Raw genomic sequence first — 15571 nt, 5'->3', positions numbered from 1 at the left:
ACACGCTGTAACCCCACGAACGCTGGCTGGCATCCTCCGCAGTAAGCAATAGAAAATAAACATATGGTGGCGTTCGGGCCCAAATTACGCTTAGTATTGTTTAGTAAGTCGAACCGACGGGACTATCAACTACAGTGAAAAAAGTTAGCAGCTGATAGTTGTATTACATGATTTAATTCTGTAACACTTTTAGCGAGTTTTAAGTTGTCCATGATTCGAATCTAAAAGTATCTCGCATACGATGGAAAAGTTTTGTTCTATATACGTTTCTTAATTTGTATTAATTTCCATATTCAATTCAGTCATAAACCCTGGTAGTTTTGAACTATATTTAGTTATTTCGATACAATATATTTGTAATGTATGGTTTGTTATGCCGTCAGAGTACGTCTGCTCCTTACTTTAGTTTAGGTGGGCGGCGTTGCAAGCGCTCCTCCCTCCTTTAAACGCTTTGGCTAGGACAAAGAGTTGCTTCCTTGTTATGGTTGCTATAATCGTCCTAAGACAATCATATACAAAATAACTGCAGGCAGGGTACTTGAATAGCTGCTGGCAGGATAAATTATGTTTGAAACCTTAAGTTTGGTTTAATGATGGTAAAATTTAAAGGGGATGCAAAGTGAACAAATCTATAGATTCTGGTCTGTTTTTAACATGTAAAACTGAATTCAGATGCCATTAAGAGTGTAACATGTTAAAAAATTGTTAACAAATTTCTAATGTTTTGTCAGATTTGGGCAACTACTACTGTTGTAAACAAATAAAACTGAAAATGAAGGGATTTCTTGTTTGCCTTTTGTTGGGCGTCTCCATGATGGCGATGGCCGATGCAAGGTATGTTATGTGTTATATATAAACTTTTCATTTTTTGTACCTTTGCTCTATGCCGAAATAATGTTCAAACTGTTCGGCCCTCATTGTCAAAATGCGCTAGATTAAAATTGCAATCATTTGTTAATTTTCTGTAAAATCTGGACAAATTAAAAATGTATTAGCACAAAAATCGTTCTAAATAGATGCTCACAATCTAGCTGGAAAAAAAAATGATCTTAATTGACTAAGCGCCGCCGGAGTCAAAAAGCGGTATAAAAAAACGATAGTAACATTATACTTTATTTTTGATCGACATTGGATGCTTGTTAAAACAAACACCGATTCCAAATGTCTAGGAATCGTTAACCGTTTTGGATTGTGCACTTGAAACAGTGCAGTGCGGTTTCAGAATTCGCGAAATTTCCGCAGGCGCAAGTCACATGATCAAAAAGGCATCACGTGATGAGCGGCTGAAAACAAAGAATCGCTGCGTGTGCCGACCGCAACAGGGAAATTATTAAAGAACAAAGGGCTTCCGGTCTCGCGGCCTGCGCACAAACTTAACGCGCCACGCAGTCAGAAATGACGTCACAACTGAGCGCCAGTGTAAACATATTGTGAAGCATTATAGAACACAAATAAATTTTCGAATAAAAACGGTGCGTTGCCAAATCGCAAATGTTCGTTACGGCCCCAAATCACAAAAATAACACTGTTTGCAAGCGTTTTGTTTGAAAATAGACGACAATCTTATGCCTGAAATGATTTTCAGGCATCAGCACTGACACCATAAAATATACTGTGACTTTTCATAAAGTTACTAATAAAAAATTATAATAAGACACACGCTGCTCGATTCATGTACTTAAGCATTATATTTAATAGACCTTCCCGAGATATGATGAGAAGCGACAGAATGAGGATGGACCAAAGAATGCGGATGGACGAAAGGATGCGTGCACGCCCATCATTTGACGAAGATGAAGATGAACAGGACGAGGATGTTTTCGATGCACAAATGTTCGAGATGCTGAAAGACCACATGAAGATGCTGCAGGATCAACGAGCCAAAGCAGACAACCAAAAGAGTGATGAGAAGGCTGCAAAGGAAGAGGCATCTGAGGAGAAACCAGTCGCTGACGAAAAACCAGCCGTGAAACCCGTTGCTGATGAGAAAGCTGATCAAGATACCAGCGAGAAGAGCGATGAGCTTGAGGAGAAGCAATCTAAGCGGGATTTCCTGATGCAGATGCTTCGCAATCTTCGTGATCATGAAGATGAAGAAGACGAGGATGATGACGATAATGAAATGGATGCTCGTGAGCACATGCTCCGTGACTTGATTGCCAGAAGAAACATGATGCGAATGGATTCACGCGCCAGGATGGATGCCAACAGACGACCAGCACCTGTAGCCGATGCACCTAAGCCAAAAGCCGATGTAAAGCCAAAAGCCGATGTAAAGCCTAAAGAAGATGTCCAAGAGAGCAAGCCAAAAGCTTCCCAGGATGAAAAGGCCGATCAGCTAGTGAAGAACCTCCACGATCTTCTTGCAAGAATGCGGGAGGAGAATTAATCAGAATCTCTTTGAAGGAAAGCACGGTCAAATTTCACAGTCTGTGTTATATAATCGGAGAATTGTTTTCGCGGAAGATTTTTGTGTGCAAATTCGTGGAATAATTTAGTTTTTTTTCTGGCTTTTAAACTACAAAGATTTAACCATTACATACTGTGTTGTCTCACTGCCTACATAGCAGAAGTAAAACTGCCATTTTATTGACCTACACTTCATTAACTTATACAAAAGCTTTCGTACCTTGTGTTTATTGCCCTTTTTTCACTACAGGCTGTGGATTGACTCGTGCAAAATAATAAAAAAATTCCATGTCATGGAAAAGCAAGGTTTCCTTCTTTTTTAAACAAGGTAGATATATAACAGAAATTGATTACATTAAAAACGTTTTCTGCAGATAGTATGTATGGAATAAGTTCTGTCAGGAGAAATAAACAGCTTTAAGTGGTATACGGTAAAAGCCTGTTTATAAGATTGTAGATTGTACATCCGAACAACAGACGAAAAAGATCAACTTGTGACAAAGACCAAATGATGCTAATGAAGACAAGATACGAGTCGCTCAAATATAATTTTACCCGTTAAGGCATTTCTGTGCGCTGTTCAAGGAAGGGCTTAGAAGTGCAATTTGATCCCAAACTGCGTTCTGCCCACAGGCAATTCACACCAATACTGGCTCTGAAATCAATAATCTACATAGATCAAGGTCGGATATAAAATGATACCGCAGTGTTGAAACATTTACATTGGCGAGATCAACATTTAACTGGCAATATTCATTACAATTAGGTACAGAAAAGCCGAGGTGGATTAATAATTATTAATGGACTTCAAACAGACAAAGAGAGCAAACAAATTGGTAATACCGCTTTGTTTGATAATGTAAAATTGACAAATATCTGTTAATATCCACAAAGTGACTATGACATGGACTTTGCAAAAAAAGTTAATAAGAGTCTATGATGATACGTTTTGCCTTTATTTTTTAGCTGATCGGAAAAAGGTATCACTCCACTTTGAAGGGCAACGCTCGTTTACGGGCGAGCGGAAAAATGCCGGAAATCGGTACCGAAGATATATGGGATGATGTGTCAATCGCACACATTACAATCACGGACAAAGCAAGGGCCTAAAATACGATTTAATCGCCGAGATACGTTCTGCCCACAGGCAATCTTACATTTCATGCACACCAACCTTACCATACTGAATCTCAATTGAAAAATCAACGTAGCTCTATGCGACCGCAAAGAGAAAATTATATTCAGGCCGTAAGGTGCTGGATGTGAACAGTTTTGTTATAGTTGTATAACTTAAGGCCAGCAAAAAAGGGTTAATTTGTTACGAAAACGTTATGAAGCAATGATGAAACACTTTGAAATATTTTGCATTGTCTTAGTTACCACGAAAACGGCAGAAGGTAAAACATTTTTGCAAATAACTGCATTTTTGGTCAGTTTGAACAAATTACTTTGGTTTCAGGCATAAGATGCATGAGTCGCATTGGATCGAGTTTTGACAATTGTGACTTCAAGGGAAAGATAAAAGACTGCATGTCAAATCAGGTAAAAAATCTAAAATTGTATCAAGAACAATTGACAATGTTTACAACTACATCTAGGAATCATGTGAAACTGTCGTGAGACGCTATGGTGATCGCATGCGTGTCGTGAAAGGTTGTAAAAACCGAAGAGCTTGCCGAGACAACCAAATGCAGGCAAGCATATGTGAAAAAATCTTTTTTCTTCCTTAATTGATTAATTATTCATTTGTGTTTGGCAGAATACAAGATATTCTGGAAGGTCCACTCAATGCAACTTGGATCAAGCCAATTCAATGTGCACATGTTGCTGTAGTAAGGATTTTTGTAACGTTGGCATGCCAACATGCGCTTCCGTTTACAGTTCAGCAAGCCGAGGTACATTCAAATATAAGTATCGGAAGGGCAACGATATCGACAAAAGTAACTAAATTCAACTTATTTAAATTCCATTAGTTGCTGACTGCTTACAAGTGCCACGTAATTTTCCACACGGCAAAGTCGAGTGTCACAACGGAAACAAACCAGGTTCAGTTTGTGAATACCAGTGCACGGGCAAAGATTATTCTGTGTGGCCTAAAGGTCAGGAAGCGAACGTTTGTTTAAGAAATGGGACGTGGAATAGAGAACGGCCCTGCTGTGCAAGTGGGTTGAAGTCATATTATTTTACGTTATTACAATTTCCCAAGTGCTGTTCCAATGTGACCTACCTTTTTAAATATATATCAATTATTTTAGGGCCATGTCCACCTTACTACTTGTTGGATAACGTTTATCTTATCACATTGGAGGTGACAACCAGGAAGCAAGACTGAATAGATTTCGCGAAAGGATTACTTGGTAAGCAGCGCGATGTGTTTTCTCACCTTTGTTACTAAGCCTACATGTATACAATGTAAACATTTTTTTGTTACTTCTTAAGGCCGGCCGTAGCGGAGGATGCCATCATGATTTCAGCAATGTATTTTAGCGACGAGCCAGTCGTGTCCAGTGTGGTTAAATTCAACGAATACGGAACAAACAAATCACGTTTGTCGGAGATTGTGCACGAAAGAATCTCAGTAGCTCAAGGTTACTAAGAATAAGTTACATAAAGATCTATGATGACGTGACAAATCCTATAAACCTTAACGTCTATAGGTCCAGCAAATGTTGGTCCCGCGATTCAGTACGCAATCGATAACCTGTTTACCCGCGAATCCGGCCTGAGAGACGACAGAGTGCCCAAAGCAATTTTTTTACTCATTGCGAACGCCAATCCCACAGGTGATGTAAGAAGGGCGTCCGCTGAAGCCAGAAGACGTGGCATTCGGGTAACGTTGGCCTTTTGTATGAATCAATATGTATCACATAAAATCAATGTGCTAAAAGTTACACAGCTGCAGCCTTTGTATAAAAGTGAAATAGAGTATTTTTTCTTAGCAAATCATATGTTGTTTTTGGTTATTTGGCCACTATATTTTGGTAGCATTAAAATATTGAGTTTTGACACGAATCTGACGAAAAACATTAGACTGAACGTGTTTACAAAAAACATTGTATAAACCATCAACGCTTATTATAAGCAATTGCATTGTTTTCTAATCGAAAATAATATGACCCTACAATCTATTTGCACGACCGAAAATTAAATGCTTTCCAATCGCAATAACTGTAATCTAATTGCATACATTTGGAACTTGTTATTTAGGTGTATGCCATGGCTTATGGACTTGACGGATTTAAGTTCGATCGCAAGAAGTTAGTGGAAGTTACCGGAGACGAAAAAAACGTGTTTGTGTTCGACAGAGAAACCGGCAATCTTTCAGCGGAACAGATCAAGGAATTGAACAATCATTTCTGTTCAAATCCGTGTGACCACGTAATGCACGAACACGAGTAAAACGAAACAAGCCTGGTTAATGTCTGCAAAGATATAATTTAAAACACTTACGGTTTTTTGACCAACATTTGAACTCCCACAGATTGATAAAATTTAAAATTTATGTCGGACTCGTGTATGTGTGATTACACCATTGTGACTAATAGACTATACTTTTTACTTTAGGTTGGTTATAAACAAAGTAAAATTAAAATGCGGTATACAACAAAGAATCTGAACACAAAAATAAATGTCTGGAGTAAGAACTTTATCTGCGATATGACAAGACGCCCGTTTATTTTCGGCTTATTTTTGTTGTACTGCAATTGTACTGCTACGATTTTGACCGAGTGAAATAAACTCTGACCAACAAAATTGGCTGTGGTTACAAATATGCGAATACCTTCAAAACAAGAAGTGATAACATTAATGCAACAACAACCACTTAGTGATTTTCTCCAGTGCAAATAATACTAGTTTATCATTTTTAATCTAAAAATGTCTTATTTTTTGCCTATAACGCATTGTCGTAGCATAGAAATCGTAGTCGGCATGGTTGCTCTAGGATACCAGCGTATAGGGTTAACCCGAACTATAATGTGTATCATGTCAGCGACTTTTTATCTTTGCTACACACATTGCACACATTGGAGGTTTTTCAACACAACCCTCCTCCCCGTGCTCTTAACTAACACATAATTAGGAAACTATCGATGTGTGTTCATGCATATACATTTTTACAACCAATCGTCAGCGTTTTTATTTTGTCCTTAAACATGGATATGTATGATAAAGTCAGTTTAATTATCACTATTAAACTTTAATAGCTGAAATTCCAAACTTATATAGATATCGTAACAATATGTTGCATAATAAAATATTTGAATATCATTTTTGCCGATAAATGACAAACTAAGGTGACAATATTGTGCGTAATGAACAAAATTTTTGTGATACCAATAAAAATACCTTCATGACCCCATTAAAAAAATGCGACCCACCAACTTGAGAAACACAAACGAAGTGTAAACCTGTGTTAACAACATGTTAACAATTACGGATTGCTGATTTTTAAACACACTGCGTTTAAGCTACAAATAATAACAACCATTTCATTAAAATACCAAAGAACACTCGCATTTTTAAAGAGAACGCCAATAAATACGACCCAACGTAGTTCGCTTCAAAAAGAAACATCGTTACAGCAAAAGCATTTATATTTATGTGGCCTAATGGCAACATCAACGAAATGTAAAACATTCGTTTAACCTGTAAGTGGACATCGCAAATCTTATGAGCAGTTCAAACTCACCAAAACCAAACACAAAAAGCAGTGTTTATTTTATCAACCAAATATCAATATCTTGCATACTTTTATTTCAGTTCATATTTTAAGCAATGTTTATTTTATCAACTATTATCAAAGTCTAGTATATTTTCATTTCAGTTTAATTTGAACACCTCTATGTCCGTTTCGGATAAATCGATAGGTGTCAGGGACGCGGGGTTGAACACATATTGAATCCAAACATTGTCGTCAGGCTGATTAAGGACGTATAAGATTTCGTTTACCGATAGCATTGCCATTTACAGGAGAGTGATCGACTTTATATAATTGGAGTGGGTTTAAAACCACTTTGAACTGCTTAAATAGTTTGTGGTAAATGATCGTAAATAACTAACTTTAGTAGCTTTTTGACGAAATATGTAGCATTTAAGCCCCATTACAACTTGAGACATCGCAACCAATCAGAAACGCATAAGCAATATATCTTATCGATCTAGCGTAGGAAATTCGCGTTGGATGTTATCGCATTTATTCGACTCAAGCATCGACATTTGCCGCATTTGGATGCATTTTTGACCGTAAAAAGCGATGGAAAGCGAGTATACTGTTGTAATAAAACGACAACCATAAACTATGGAAATTGAAAAAAGGCAAATTGCAAAAAATGCCCCAAGGCTTAAAAAACAGTTGGCAATCACGCAAGGGTCCAGTTAGCCGGCAAAAAGTCAGTCAGGGACACATTCTTTAGAGCAAAGATGAAAATTATTCTCAGTATCTGTGTTTTAATAGGATGATTAAACGGAATTCAAGGTAAGTTGTAAAATAATCAAGTCAACAAGCAAAACTCACAAAAGCATTTTCAGGTCTGAAATGCATGAAGTGTTATGGTTCAAGCGTAGACAATTGCGATGCCAATGGAAGCATACAAAAATGCATGCCAAATCAGGTATACCTAGTAACTGGCGTTTGAGGCTTAACTGACGTTTAAGGCTTCAGAATAAAATGCTGAAAACACCCACACGAAAGAATTGATCAGTCAAACCAACTCGAAAATATATATTTTGCTTAAAATGTCTAAACTGCGTTAGAACAAATGAATGTACGTCTCGGCACGAAATTTTATGAAAATCTAAATTCTTTGCAAATACAATGGATGATCATTTACCGCATGTAAAATAACTAAACGTTAACCATTACAAAACATGCAAACCGAAAACTGACCAACGCATCTATTTTTCTCATAAATCATGTGAAACTGTAGTGAGACGTGATGGTGATCACATGACGCTCATGAAAGGTTGCAAAGATGTTCGAGCCTGTCGGGACAATCAGATGCAGGTAATGTACAGTAAAATCGCGCTTTTTAATAAGACTTAAACCCTTTAAAATTATTAGAACACGAGATACTCCGGAAGATCAACTCAATGCAACTCGAATGAACCAAACTCTGTTTGCACTTGCTGCTGTCGAGCGGATTTCTGCAATGTTGGAATTCCAACTTGTACAACTCATTACACGTTGAACGCACCAGGTATAATGTATACTCGATATAGATACAAATTATCGAGTCGAGCTTTAAATTAGTCAGATTACAGCAAATAACAATTGATGAAAAACAAACCTCACTTAATAAATATATGCTTAAATGGCAACTAGTACATATGAAGATCAACTGTTTTTATGAAAAATGGCAATTGTTTTAGTGGTTAGTGGTACAGTTTGGATAAATATGTGTCCCAATTATAAGCTTGTGCTACCTGTGATGATCGCAAATACAACTCATTTAGTTGCAGAAAATGTAACTTTTGTATCTTTTATAGTTAATGACTGTCCACAAGTGTCACCCAACTTTCCACACGGCAGCGTTGAGTGCCACAAGAGGAATAAGGTTTGTGAATATCAATGTACAGGAGAAGACTACTCAGTGTGGCCAAAGGGACAAGAAGCAAATGTTTGTTTGGGAAATGGAAGTTGGGCACGAGAAACACCATGTTGTGCAAGTAAGAAAATGATTGAATGTATACAGTTTTTCAACTTTGGTAAAAAATAGTGACAAATAAATACGGAAACATATATTTGATTTTTAAACAGGACCATGTCCACCTTACTACCTGTTAGACGATGTTTTTCTGTATCACACTGGCGGGGAAAATCCACAAGCTAAGCTCAAAAAAGCTTATTGATGTGATCAACGTGCAGTTCTGTGGAGATCCATGTGTTCACGTATTACATGAACACCAGTAGATGTTCATACTTAATGACAGTGTTATATCCACATTAAGGAGAAATCTAACTAACACATTAAGATGTCAATAAACAGTACTTATGTATATTGGAGTTTTGTCATTTTAGTTATAAATACAGAGCAATTTGTGTGACATCATTGAAAAGCCGACATTAGCAAATTAAGTTTAGAATGTTTATTTGCGTTTTATGTTAACCACCATATAAGATTTCACAGATTGTATGTCACATGATCTGAGAATTCGGGTTAAAAAAATTAGTGGTTGTCAAGAATTTCTAATCCTAAACACAGAATCAGTTTTGTTAAAAAACCACAACTTTAAACATTGAGGATAAATTATAATATTGTATAGTTGGTGTGTATACAACTGCTATATGTTTTTTTTACGCGTTTAAGAAAAACCAAAGCCCCCAAAAAACGTCACATAACATATTTTCGTTCACATGAGTGCAATAAATGACATTAAAACCTACACGGGACAAGGCTTCTGGCTTGCTTAAAACCCTAAAGCCACGATATCGCATGTGTTGCAAAACAACACATGAACGTATATTTATGCGCATAAACTTCTTAGAAAAAAGGAGCGTTTAAACCGGAAATAATCAGGGTTATATTTCTCGATACAGCTAATTTACCACAATAAACCATTCGGTTGTAACGCGCCTGCTGCTATAATCTGTCTTGTTCTTATGAAAAAAATTAACAACGTTTTTATGACTGGAATTCACACAATCGTCCTATTGCGCTGATCTTAACAGAAATAACTAATTGAACCAGAGTACAGCCCTATTTGGTCGATCATATCACGAAAATGCTTGAAGTCCTGTATAACAAGTCCTAAGTTATGCATGACAAGCCCTAAGGCAACATAATGCAAACGATAAGGAAACCTTGGGTAGGCGAGACATCTTTTCCAGAGACATTTAAGGCAGGTTCAGGGAAGGTATTCAACAATTCTGTCAAAAATCATGATAATGAAGGATCTTTGGAAGCTTGTGCTGATGTGCAGTTGGCTGGTATACGCACAAGGTAAACATCTTTAACACTAGAAGGCTTCAATGTCAATTATTATACTAAATATAAATGCTTTAAGGTTTAAAATGCATAACATGCCAAAGATCGAGCAGCATAGATGAATGTGATTCTATAGGGCACATAGAAGAATGCATGTCAAATCAGGTACCAACATCAGTTCGATTTGTAAAGTAAATGCCTAGTGCATATAAGAAATTACAAACACATTCTCTAGGGCTCGTGTGAAACTGTTGTGAGACGATATGGTGATCATATGAGCGTCGTGAAAGGCTGTAAGGACAGAAGAGCATGTCGAGACAATCAGCTTCAAGTAAGAAGCATTGTACAAAATCGACTCTAGGCATAATGTTGTCGGTTTCTTTGAAATTAGAACACGAGATATGCAGGAAGATCAACTCAATGTAACTCAGATGAACCAAACTCTGTTTGCACTTGCTGCTGTCGAGCGGATTTTTGCAATGTTGGAATTCCAACTTGTACAACTCATTACACGTTAAATGCACCAGGTAAACGTTATCCTTATGTAATGTTTGACTTTTACATCACAACATGGATCATGTGTTTCGAAGCGTTTAGTGTAGTTTGTAAACAATAGCATAAGTACAGCCTTAGAAAAACTAGATAATAAGTAAATCACATACGTTTCTTGCTGATAAATAGCAATAAAATTATTAAAGGTTTGCATTACCTTTATACAAGTTAATATAAAATTAATAATAACCGGAGATTAATTTGAGAAAGGGGTAGATTAAATTGAACATGGAGTATCGTTTGTTTATTATTGTATCAAATACATATAGTCAAGGCATGACTTAAGGCCAATTGTAGGCAATTTTTTCACATATTGTTTGTATGGTTTGTCATAGCCAATGACTGCCCACAAGTCACACCAAACTTTCCACACGGCAGCGTTGAATGCTATGATGCAAACAAAGTTTGTGTATATCAATGCACTGGACAAGATTACAGCGTGTGGCCAAAGGGACAAGAAGTAAATGTTTGTTTGGGAAATGGAAGTTGGGCACGAGAAACACCATGTTGTGCAAGTAAGTGAAACATGTTGCAGCGACACTAAACTTCGGTAATTTGTTTTAGATAGGATTCAATAAAGTACGGTGTAGCTGTAGAGCGTTCAGCTATTACATACCAATTGTGCCTTCCAACTGTGATGAAATGTTTTCTTTCACCAAACAAAATAAACACTTACTTCTGAAAGTAAATTAAGCGCCAAGTACTGGCAATTGCTTTTTTTGCAGGGCCTTGTCCACCTTACTATCTACTGGATGATGTATTCCTGTATCATGTGGGAGGTGAAAACCAACAAGTTAAGCTCAACCAAATTGTGCAAAAACTTAGATAGTAAGCGAAGGCAAATTATGTTCCATGTGTTTTTATTATTCTTATTTCATTTGATACGGTTTGTTTTGTAGCCCAAAGATTGCAGAAGATGCTCTCATGGCGGCAGCTCTATATTATAGCGCAGAACCGGTTGAATCGACTGTTATTCGGTTTAACGAATACGGAGCAGATGTCGAGCGCTTGCTTGAGCTCGCAGTGGAAAGAATGTTTGTTGTTCCAGGTATGTAAATTCGGTAAACTGTGGTGCGACAAAACCATTAGGCCTACCTATACACCAAACCTATGGTATACATCATATAATGCAAAACGATTAACTAAACAAAACCGTTAGGGTAAACAAGGTTTATTTTAGGACCAGCAAATACCGGAGCAGCTATTCAGTACGCACTCGATAACCTCCTAACGCCCGATGCTGGTATGAGAGACAGCAGAGTACCTAAAGCAATCTGGGTTCAGATTTCAAACGCAAATCCTGCAGATGATGTAAAAACACCATCAGAGGAAGCCAGACGACGTGGTTACCAGGTAACGCTGCATTGGATATGAAATTACACAAACTAAAACAGGAGGCATACACCTTTTATAATTTACAACTCGACATATCATATGCCGCATGTATTTCAGCTTTATATCATCGGGTATCAAACAGACGGATTCAAGTTTGACCGTAAAAAGTTACTAGAGATCACTGGGGATGAAAAACATTTGTTCGTGTTCGACAATGATAGTGAAAACCTCACGCCTGAAAACATTGCTACAGTCAACAAACAGTTTTGTGGAGATCCGTGTGTGCACGTATTGCATGATCACCAATAGCTTTGCAGTGAATCACCATAAAAATACACCAGCCAACAAAAATGTATGTTCAGTGCAGTCAAGTGCATATCGCAACTCACGTCAGATTTACCGTCAGGGAATATAATCTAGTGTCTTTATTGGGCGTGATGATGCGCACTCCATCATTTAAATTAGATATGCCTGATTTACTCCTTTTTAAACACAAACTGTTTGTCTGGTAATTTGCCTGCGGTAACACGGCAGGAAAGGGAAACGCATGCTTTACGGATCAAGCCAAAAATGCCCTTGGGGCTTTTATAAACTTGGCTTCGTGCCAAATCGTTGGGCATCATATAAGAGTGTGGTTAGTTGACCACCTGTAGGAGCCAAAGCTAAATAGTAACAATCATTTGACACTAAAATCTGAAAAGATGAATGACATTCTTTTGCTGAGTGTTTTGATGAGATCACTGACCGGAGTACAAGGGAACGGTGCCCTATGCATTTTCCCTATTGGTAACAAATTTTGATTCCAAATTCGTTAAATTTAACGAATTTTTGTTTCGAAAGTTGAAAATTTGTTTTGAAATCAAATTTGTATGTTTGACATAGGTAAAAGATGTGAAAATATTTATTTTTTAAACTAACCGTGTATTTTTCTTTCTTACAGGTCTAAAATGCATGGTTTGTTCGGGTTTAAATGTGGACGATTGCGATGCCAATGGACACATACAAATGTGCATGCCAAACCAGGTAAGCAAATAAGAATGTTTGTTGGTAATTGATTGATAAACTATATTGTTTAGAAATCATGTGAAACTGTTGTGAGACGTAATGGTGATCATATGACAGTCATGAAAGGTTGTAAAGATGATAGAGCTTGTCGGGACAACCAAATGCAAGTAAGTGAAAAGTTAGGTTTCTTTGCTATGTAGCCCTTAAACTTCCGTCATTGCCAGAGATATTCGGGACGATCAACTCAATGCAACTCCAATGAACTAAACTCTGTCTGCACTTGCTGCTGTTGATCGGATTATTGTAATGTTGGAATTCCATCATGTACAACACATTATACGTCGAATGTACCAGGTAAAACAAAGTCATCAAGGTTCAAGAGTATGATGTTAGGCGTTGGTTCATAAAGTAATTGTGAGAAAACAGATGCAAGTAATAATAATAAACATCGTGTTGCCTGTTTTCAAACAAAAGTTGACATAGGTTTTAAAAGAGAAGATTAACGTACATATTAGAAGCTATTTCCGATTTAATAGCCTTCAACTCATCTCAACATCTATTTAAATTATTTTCACAGCCAATGATTGTCCTCCAGTACAAGGCAGCCTTCCCCATGGAAACATTGAATGCAATAACGAGAACAAACCTGGTTCGGTTTGTGAATATCAATGTACAGGACAAGATTACTTCGTGTCACCAAAGGGTCAGGAACTGAACGTTTGTTTAGGAAACGGGACGTGGGCACACAAACAACCATGTTGTGCAAGTAAGAAAAAGTTAAAACATGATAGAGTTTATTCTGAAAACTTATTCTGAAAAAAAATGCAACCACCAAAAGACAGTACAAGTATCTTGCATTTGTTTAGGACCATGCCCGCCTTACTACCTTGTAGACGATATTCTACTGTTTCAAATTCGGGGAGGAAACGAGCAAGCGAGACTCAACAAGCTTGTCAAAACATTTGGAAAGTATGAAGTATTTTTTGTAACATGTATATTCTTGATTATAACTTAACATTTTTTGTAGCCTTAAATTTGCAGAAGATGCCCTGAAAGTAGCCACCGTTTATTATACATCGGAACCAATCGAATCGAGTGTGGTTCGGTTTAACGAATACGGGGCAGACGTTAATCGCTTCCTTGAACTCGCTTTGCAGAGAATGTCTGTCGAATCAGGTTTGCTTAAGATATCAAATATGTAAAATACCCAAGACAATCAGTCAACCTTTTACCAAGCAAGTTTTAAAACAGTTTCTCAATTTTCGAAACTAAGGGTAAATTATTTTTAGGTCCAGCAAACACTGGAGCAGCAATACAATACGCACTCGATAACCTTCTAACAGCCGAAGCTGGTATGAGAGACGACAGAGTACCTAAAGCGATTTGGGTGTTTATCGCCAACGCGGATCCTGCAGATGATGTAAAGACACCATCTGAAGAAGCCAGAAGACGTGGTTACCAGGTAACGATGCTTTAGCAATATAAGTCATCCAGTAGGAAAAAGAGTAATTGAAACCTAAACCATTTTCCCCCAATGAAATCACAAGTCCATGATATTAGTCATGGTGTAACTCCGCAATATATTTTAGGGAACAAAATAAACAATTGATTGAATTTAAGTTCTTTACCTAGCAATAAGTTCTTGACAAAACTTAACCTAGCAATATTTTTAGCTATACGTCATGGGATATCATACTGACGGATTTGAGTTCAACCGCAAGAAGTTATTAGAAGTCACTGGAAATGAGAACCACTTGTTTCTGTTCAATAAGAGCGTCGGCAACTTAGGCCCCGAAAATGTGGCTGAAATCAACAGTCATTTCTGCGAAGATCCATGTGATCACGTATTGCATGACCACTAGTGGCCAAGTTTTCACAACAAGAAACAAACTGAAATTTGACAATGAATACAAGAAATGCGCGAGAAACTGACGTATAGTTAGGAATTATTGTTTTCGCAAGTAGTGACCAAACCAGAAAACTTACCAAACGCAGTTTAAAATTGGAAAGCTACAAAACTAGTCAAACTTCTAAAGTATATGAGTTTGACTAACTACGACTAAACTGAAAATAATAGAAATATTTTTTACCAGTATGCTATGTTGTTTTTGACGTCCAACAATTTCGCTGCCGTTTCTTGTCTTGTCCTTTTCTAGGTCTAGAAAAATTACACTTGTTAGCACATTGAAATAAAGAGTAAAAAACTTGTTATAGTATAAGTTGAATACAACAATCTGGTAATAAACGTTGTTAAAAAAGTTGTGGTTTACATAAATTTCACGTTATTGTTGTGTTTGAACGACAGTAAAACCGGAGTCTCTTTTATTTTGCGTTTAGACAGCTAA

The 15571-nt window shown here is 37.1% G+C and overlaps 5 protein-coding genes and 1 long non-coding RNA gene across 7 annotated transcripts in view; 5 read left to right on the top strand and 1 right to left on the bottom strand.

Moving 5' to 3' along the window:
* LOC145217487 (uncharacterized) overlaps positions 1 to 15571 on the bottom strand; it is a 44492-nt gene that overhangs the window by 19852 nt on the left and 9069 nt on the right. Inside the window, exon 2 of the long non-coding RNA XR_013857406.1 lies at positions 15317 to 15384. This is a non-coding gene — a long non-coding RNA (uncharacterized LOC145217487). The remainder of the gene's footprint in view (positions 1 to 15316; positions 15385 to 15571) is intronic.
* Positions 709 to 2710, top strand: LOC145220332 (uncharacterized). Its single transcript, XM_080087571.1, has 2 exons — positions 709 to 834; positions 1699 to 2710. The coding sequence occupies exons 1-2, from the start codon at positions 773 to 775 to the stop codon at positions 2387 to 2389; spliced, it is 753 nt and encodes a 250-aa protein (XP_079943697.1). The 5' UTR covers positions 709 to 772; the 3' UTR covers positions 2390 to 2710.
* On the top strand, positions 3548 to 6149 carry LOC145218724 (matrilin-3-like). The gene is made up of 8 exons (XM_080086131.1): positions 3548 to 3806; positions 3869 to 3951; positions 4008 to 4304; positions 4383 to 4571; positions 4665 to 4766; positions 4849 to 4997; positions 5067 to 5239; positions 5617 to 6149. Exons 6-8 carry the CDS (start codon positions 4874 to 4876, stop codon positions 5806 to 5808), a joined length of 489 nt encoding a protein of 162 aa, XP_079942257.1. The 5' UTR covers positions 3548 to 3806; positions 3869 to 3951; positions 4008 to 4304; positions 4383 to 4571; positions 4665 to 4766; positions 4849 to 4873; the 3' UTR covers positions 5809 to 6149.
* Positions 7723 to 9405, top strand: LOC145218703 (uncharacterized). Of its 2 annotated transcripts, none has more exons than XM_080086109.1 (6): positions 7723 to 7885; positions 7939 to 8021; positions 8337 to 8413; positions 8471 to 8606; positions 8896 to 9075; positions 9167 to 9405. In XM_080086109.1, exons 1-6 carry the CDS (start codon positions 7866 to 7868, stop codon positions 9256 to 9258), a joined length of 588 nt encoding a protein of 195 aa, XP_079942235.1. In that variant the 5' UTR covers positions 7723 to 7865; the 3' UTR covers positions 9259 to 9405. The 2 variants fall into 2 exon arrangements, with proteins under 2 accessions (XP_079942235.1, XP_079942236.1); XM_080086110.1 differs by having other exon boundaries at positions 7725 to 7885; positions 8318 to 8413.
* Positions 10246 to 12558, top strand: LOC145218105 (uncharacterized). Its single transcript, XM_080085501.1, has 9 exons — positions 10246 to 10349; positions 10414 to 10499; positions 10570 to 10665; positions 10726 to 10861; positions 11222 to 11401; positions 11612 to 11714; positions 11786 to 11934; positions 12067 to 12239; positions 12339 to 12558. The coding sequence occupies exons 1-9, from the start codon at positions 10289 to 10291 to the stop codon at positions 12528 to 12530; spliced, it is 1176 nt and encodes a 391-aa protein (XP_079941627.1). The 5' UTR covers positions 10246 to 10288; the 3' UTR covers positions 12531 to 12558.
* LOC145217486 (uncharacterized) lies at positions 12826 to 13574 on the top strand. The gene is made up of 4 exons (XM_080084761.1): positions 12826 to 13007; positions 13162 to 13244; positions 13298 to 13393; positions 13451 to 13574. The coding sequence occupies exons 1-4, from the start codon at positions 12923 to 12925 to the stop codon at positions 13517 to 13519; spliced, it is 333 nt and encodes a 110-aa protein (XP_079940887.1). The 5' UTR covers positions 12826 to 12922; the 3' UTR covers positions 13520 to 13574.

The sequence above is a fragment of the Phallusia mammillata genome, chromosome 3 (assembly GCF_965637545.1).
Source record: "Phallusia mammillata chromosome 3, kaPhaMamm4.hap1.1, whole genome shotgun sequence".
NCBI classification, from domain to species: domain Eukaryota; kingdom Metazoa; phylum Chordata; class Ascidiacea; order Phlebobranchia; family Ascidiidae; genus Phallusia; species Phallusia mammillata.
Note: the sequence above shows the minus strand (reverse complement) of the source record. Positions and strands in the feature narration are given on the sequence as shown.

What these genes read in the sequence shown, in the direction of transcription:
- LOC145220332 (XM_080087571.1), top strand. Translation starts at nt 773, where the DNA reads ATGAAGGGATTTCTTGTTTGCCTTTTGTTGGGCGTCTCCATGATGGCG. An exon ending in ATGGCGATGGCCGATGCAAG is followed by an intron (nt 835 to 1,698) that starts GTATGTTATGTG and finishes TATATTTAATAG; the next exon opens with ACCTTCCCGAGATATGATGA.
- LOC145218724 (XM_080086131.1), top strand. Translation starts at nt 4,874, where the DNA reads ATGATTTCAGCAATGTATTTTAGCGACGAGCCAGTCGTGTCCAGTGTG. An exon ending in AAGAATCTCAGTAGCTCAAG is followed by an intron (nt 4,998 to 5,066) that starts GTTACTAAGAAT and finishes TAACGTCTATAG; the next exon opens with GTCCAGCAAATGTTGGTCCC. An exon ending in CCAGAAGACGTGGCATTCGG is followed by an intron (nt 5,240 to 5,616) that starts GTAACGTTGGCC and finishes CTTGTTATTTAG; the next exon opens with GTGTATGCCATGGCTTATGG.
- LOC145218703 (XM_080086109.1), top strand. Translation starts at nt 7,866, where the DNA reads ATGATTAAACGGAATTCAAG. An exon ending in GTCGGGACAATCAGATGCAG is followed by an intron (nt 8,414 to 8,470) that starts GTAATGTACAGT and finishes TAAAATTATTAG; the next exon opens with AACACGAGATACTCCGGAAG. An exon ending in TTACACGTTGAACGCACCAG is followed by an intron (nt 8,607 to 8,895) that starts GTATAATGTATA and finishes TATCTTTTATAG; the next exon opens with TTAATGACTGTCCACAAGTG.
- LOC145218105 (XM_080085501.1), top strand. Translation starts at nt 10,289, where the DNA reads ATGATAATGAAGGATCTTTGGAAGCTTGTGCTGATGTGCAGTTGGCTG. An exon ending in AAGAATGCATGTCAAATCAG is followed by an intron (nt 10,500 to 10,569) that starts GTACCAACATCA and finishes CACATTCTCTAG; the next exon opens with GGCTCGTGTGAAACTGTTGT. An exon ending in ATTGTGCAAAAACTTAGATA is followed by an intron (nt 11,715 to 11,785) that starts GTAAGCGAAGGC and finishes TTTGTTTTGTAG; the next exon opens with CCCAAAGATTGCAGAAGATG.
- LOC145217486 (XM_080084761.1), top strand. Translation starts at nt 12,923, where the DNA reads ATGAATGACATTCTTTTGCTGAGTGTTTTGATGAGATCACTGACCGGA. An exon ending in CCTATGCATTTTCCCTATTG is followed by an intron (nt 13,008 to 13,161) that starts GTAACAAATTTT and finishes TCTTTCTTACAG; the next exon opens with GTCTAAAATGCATGGTTTGT. An exon ending in GTCGGGACAACCAAATGCAA is followed by an intron (nt 13,394 to 13,450) that starts GTAAGTGAAAAG and finishes CGTCATTGCCAG; the next exon opens with AGATATTCGGGACGATCAAC.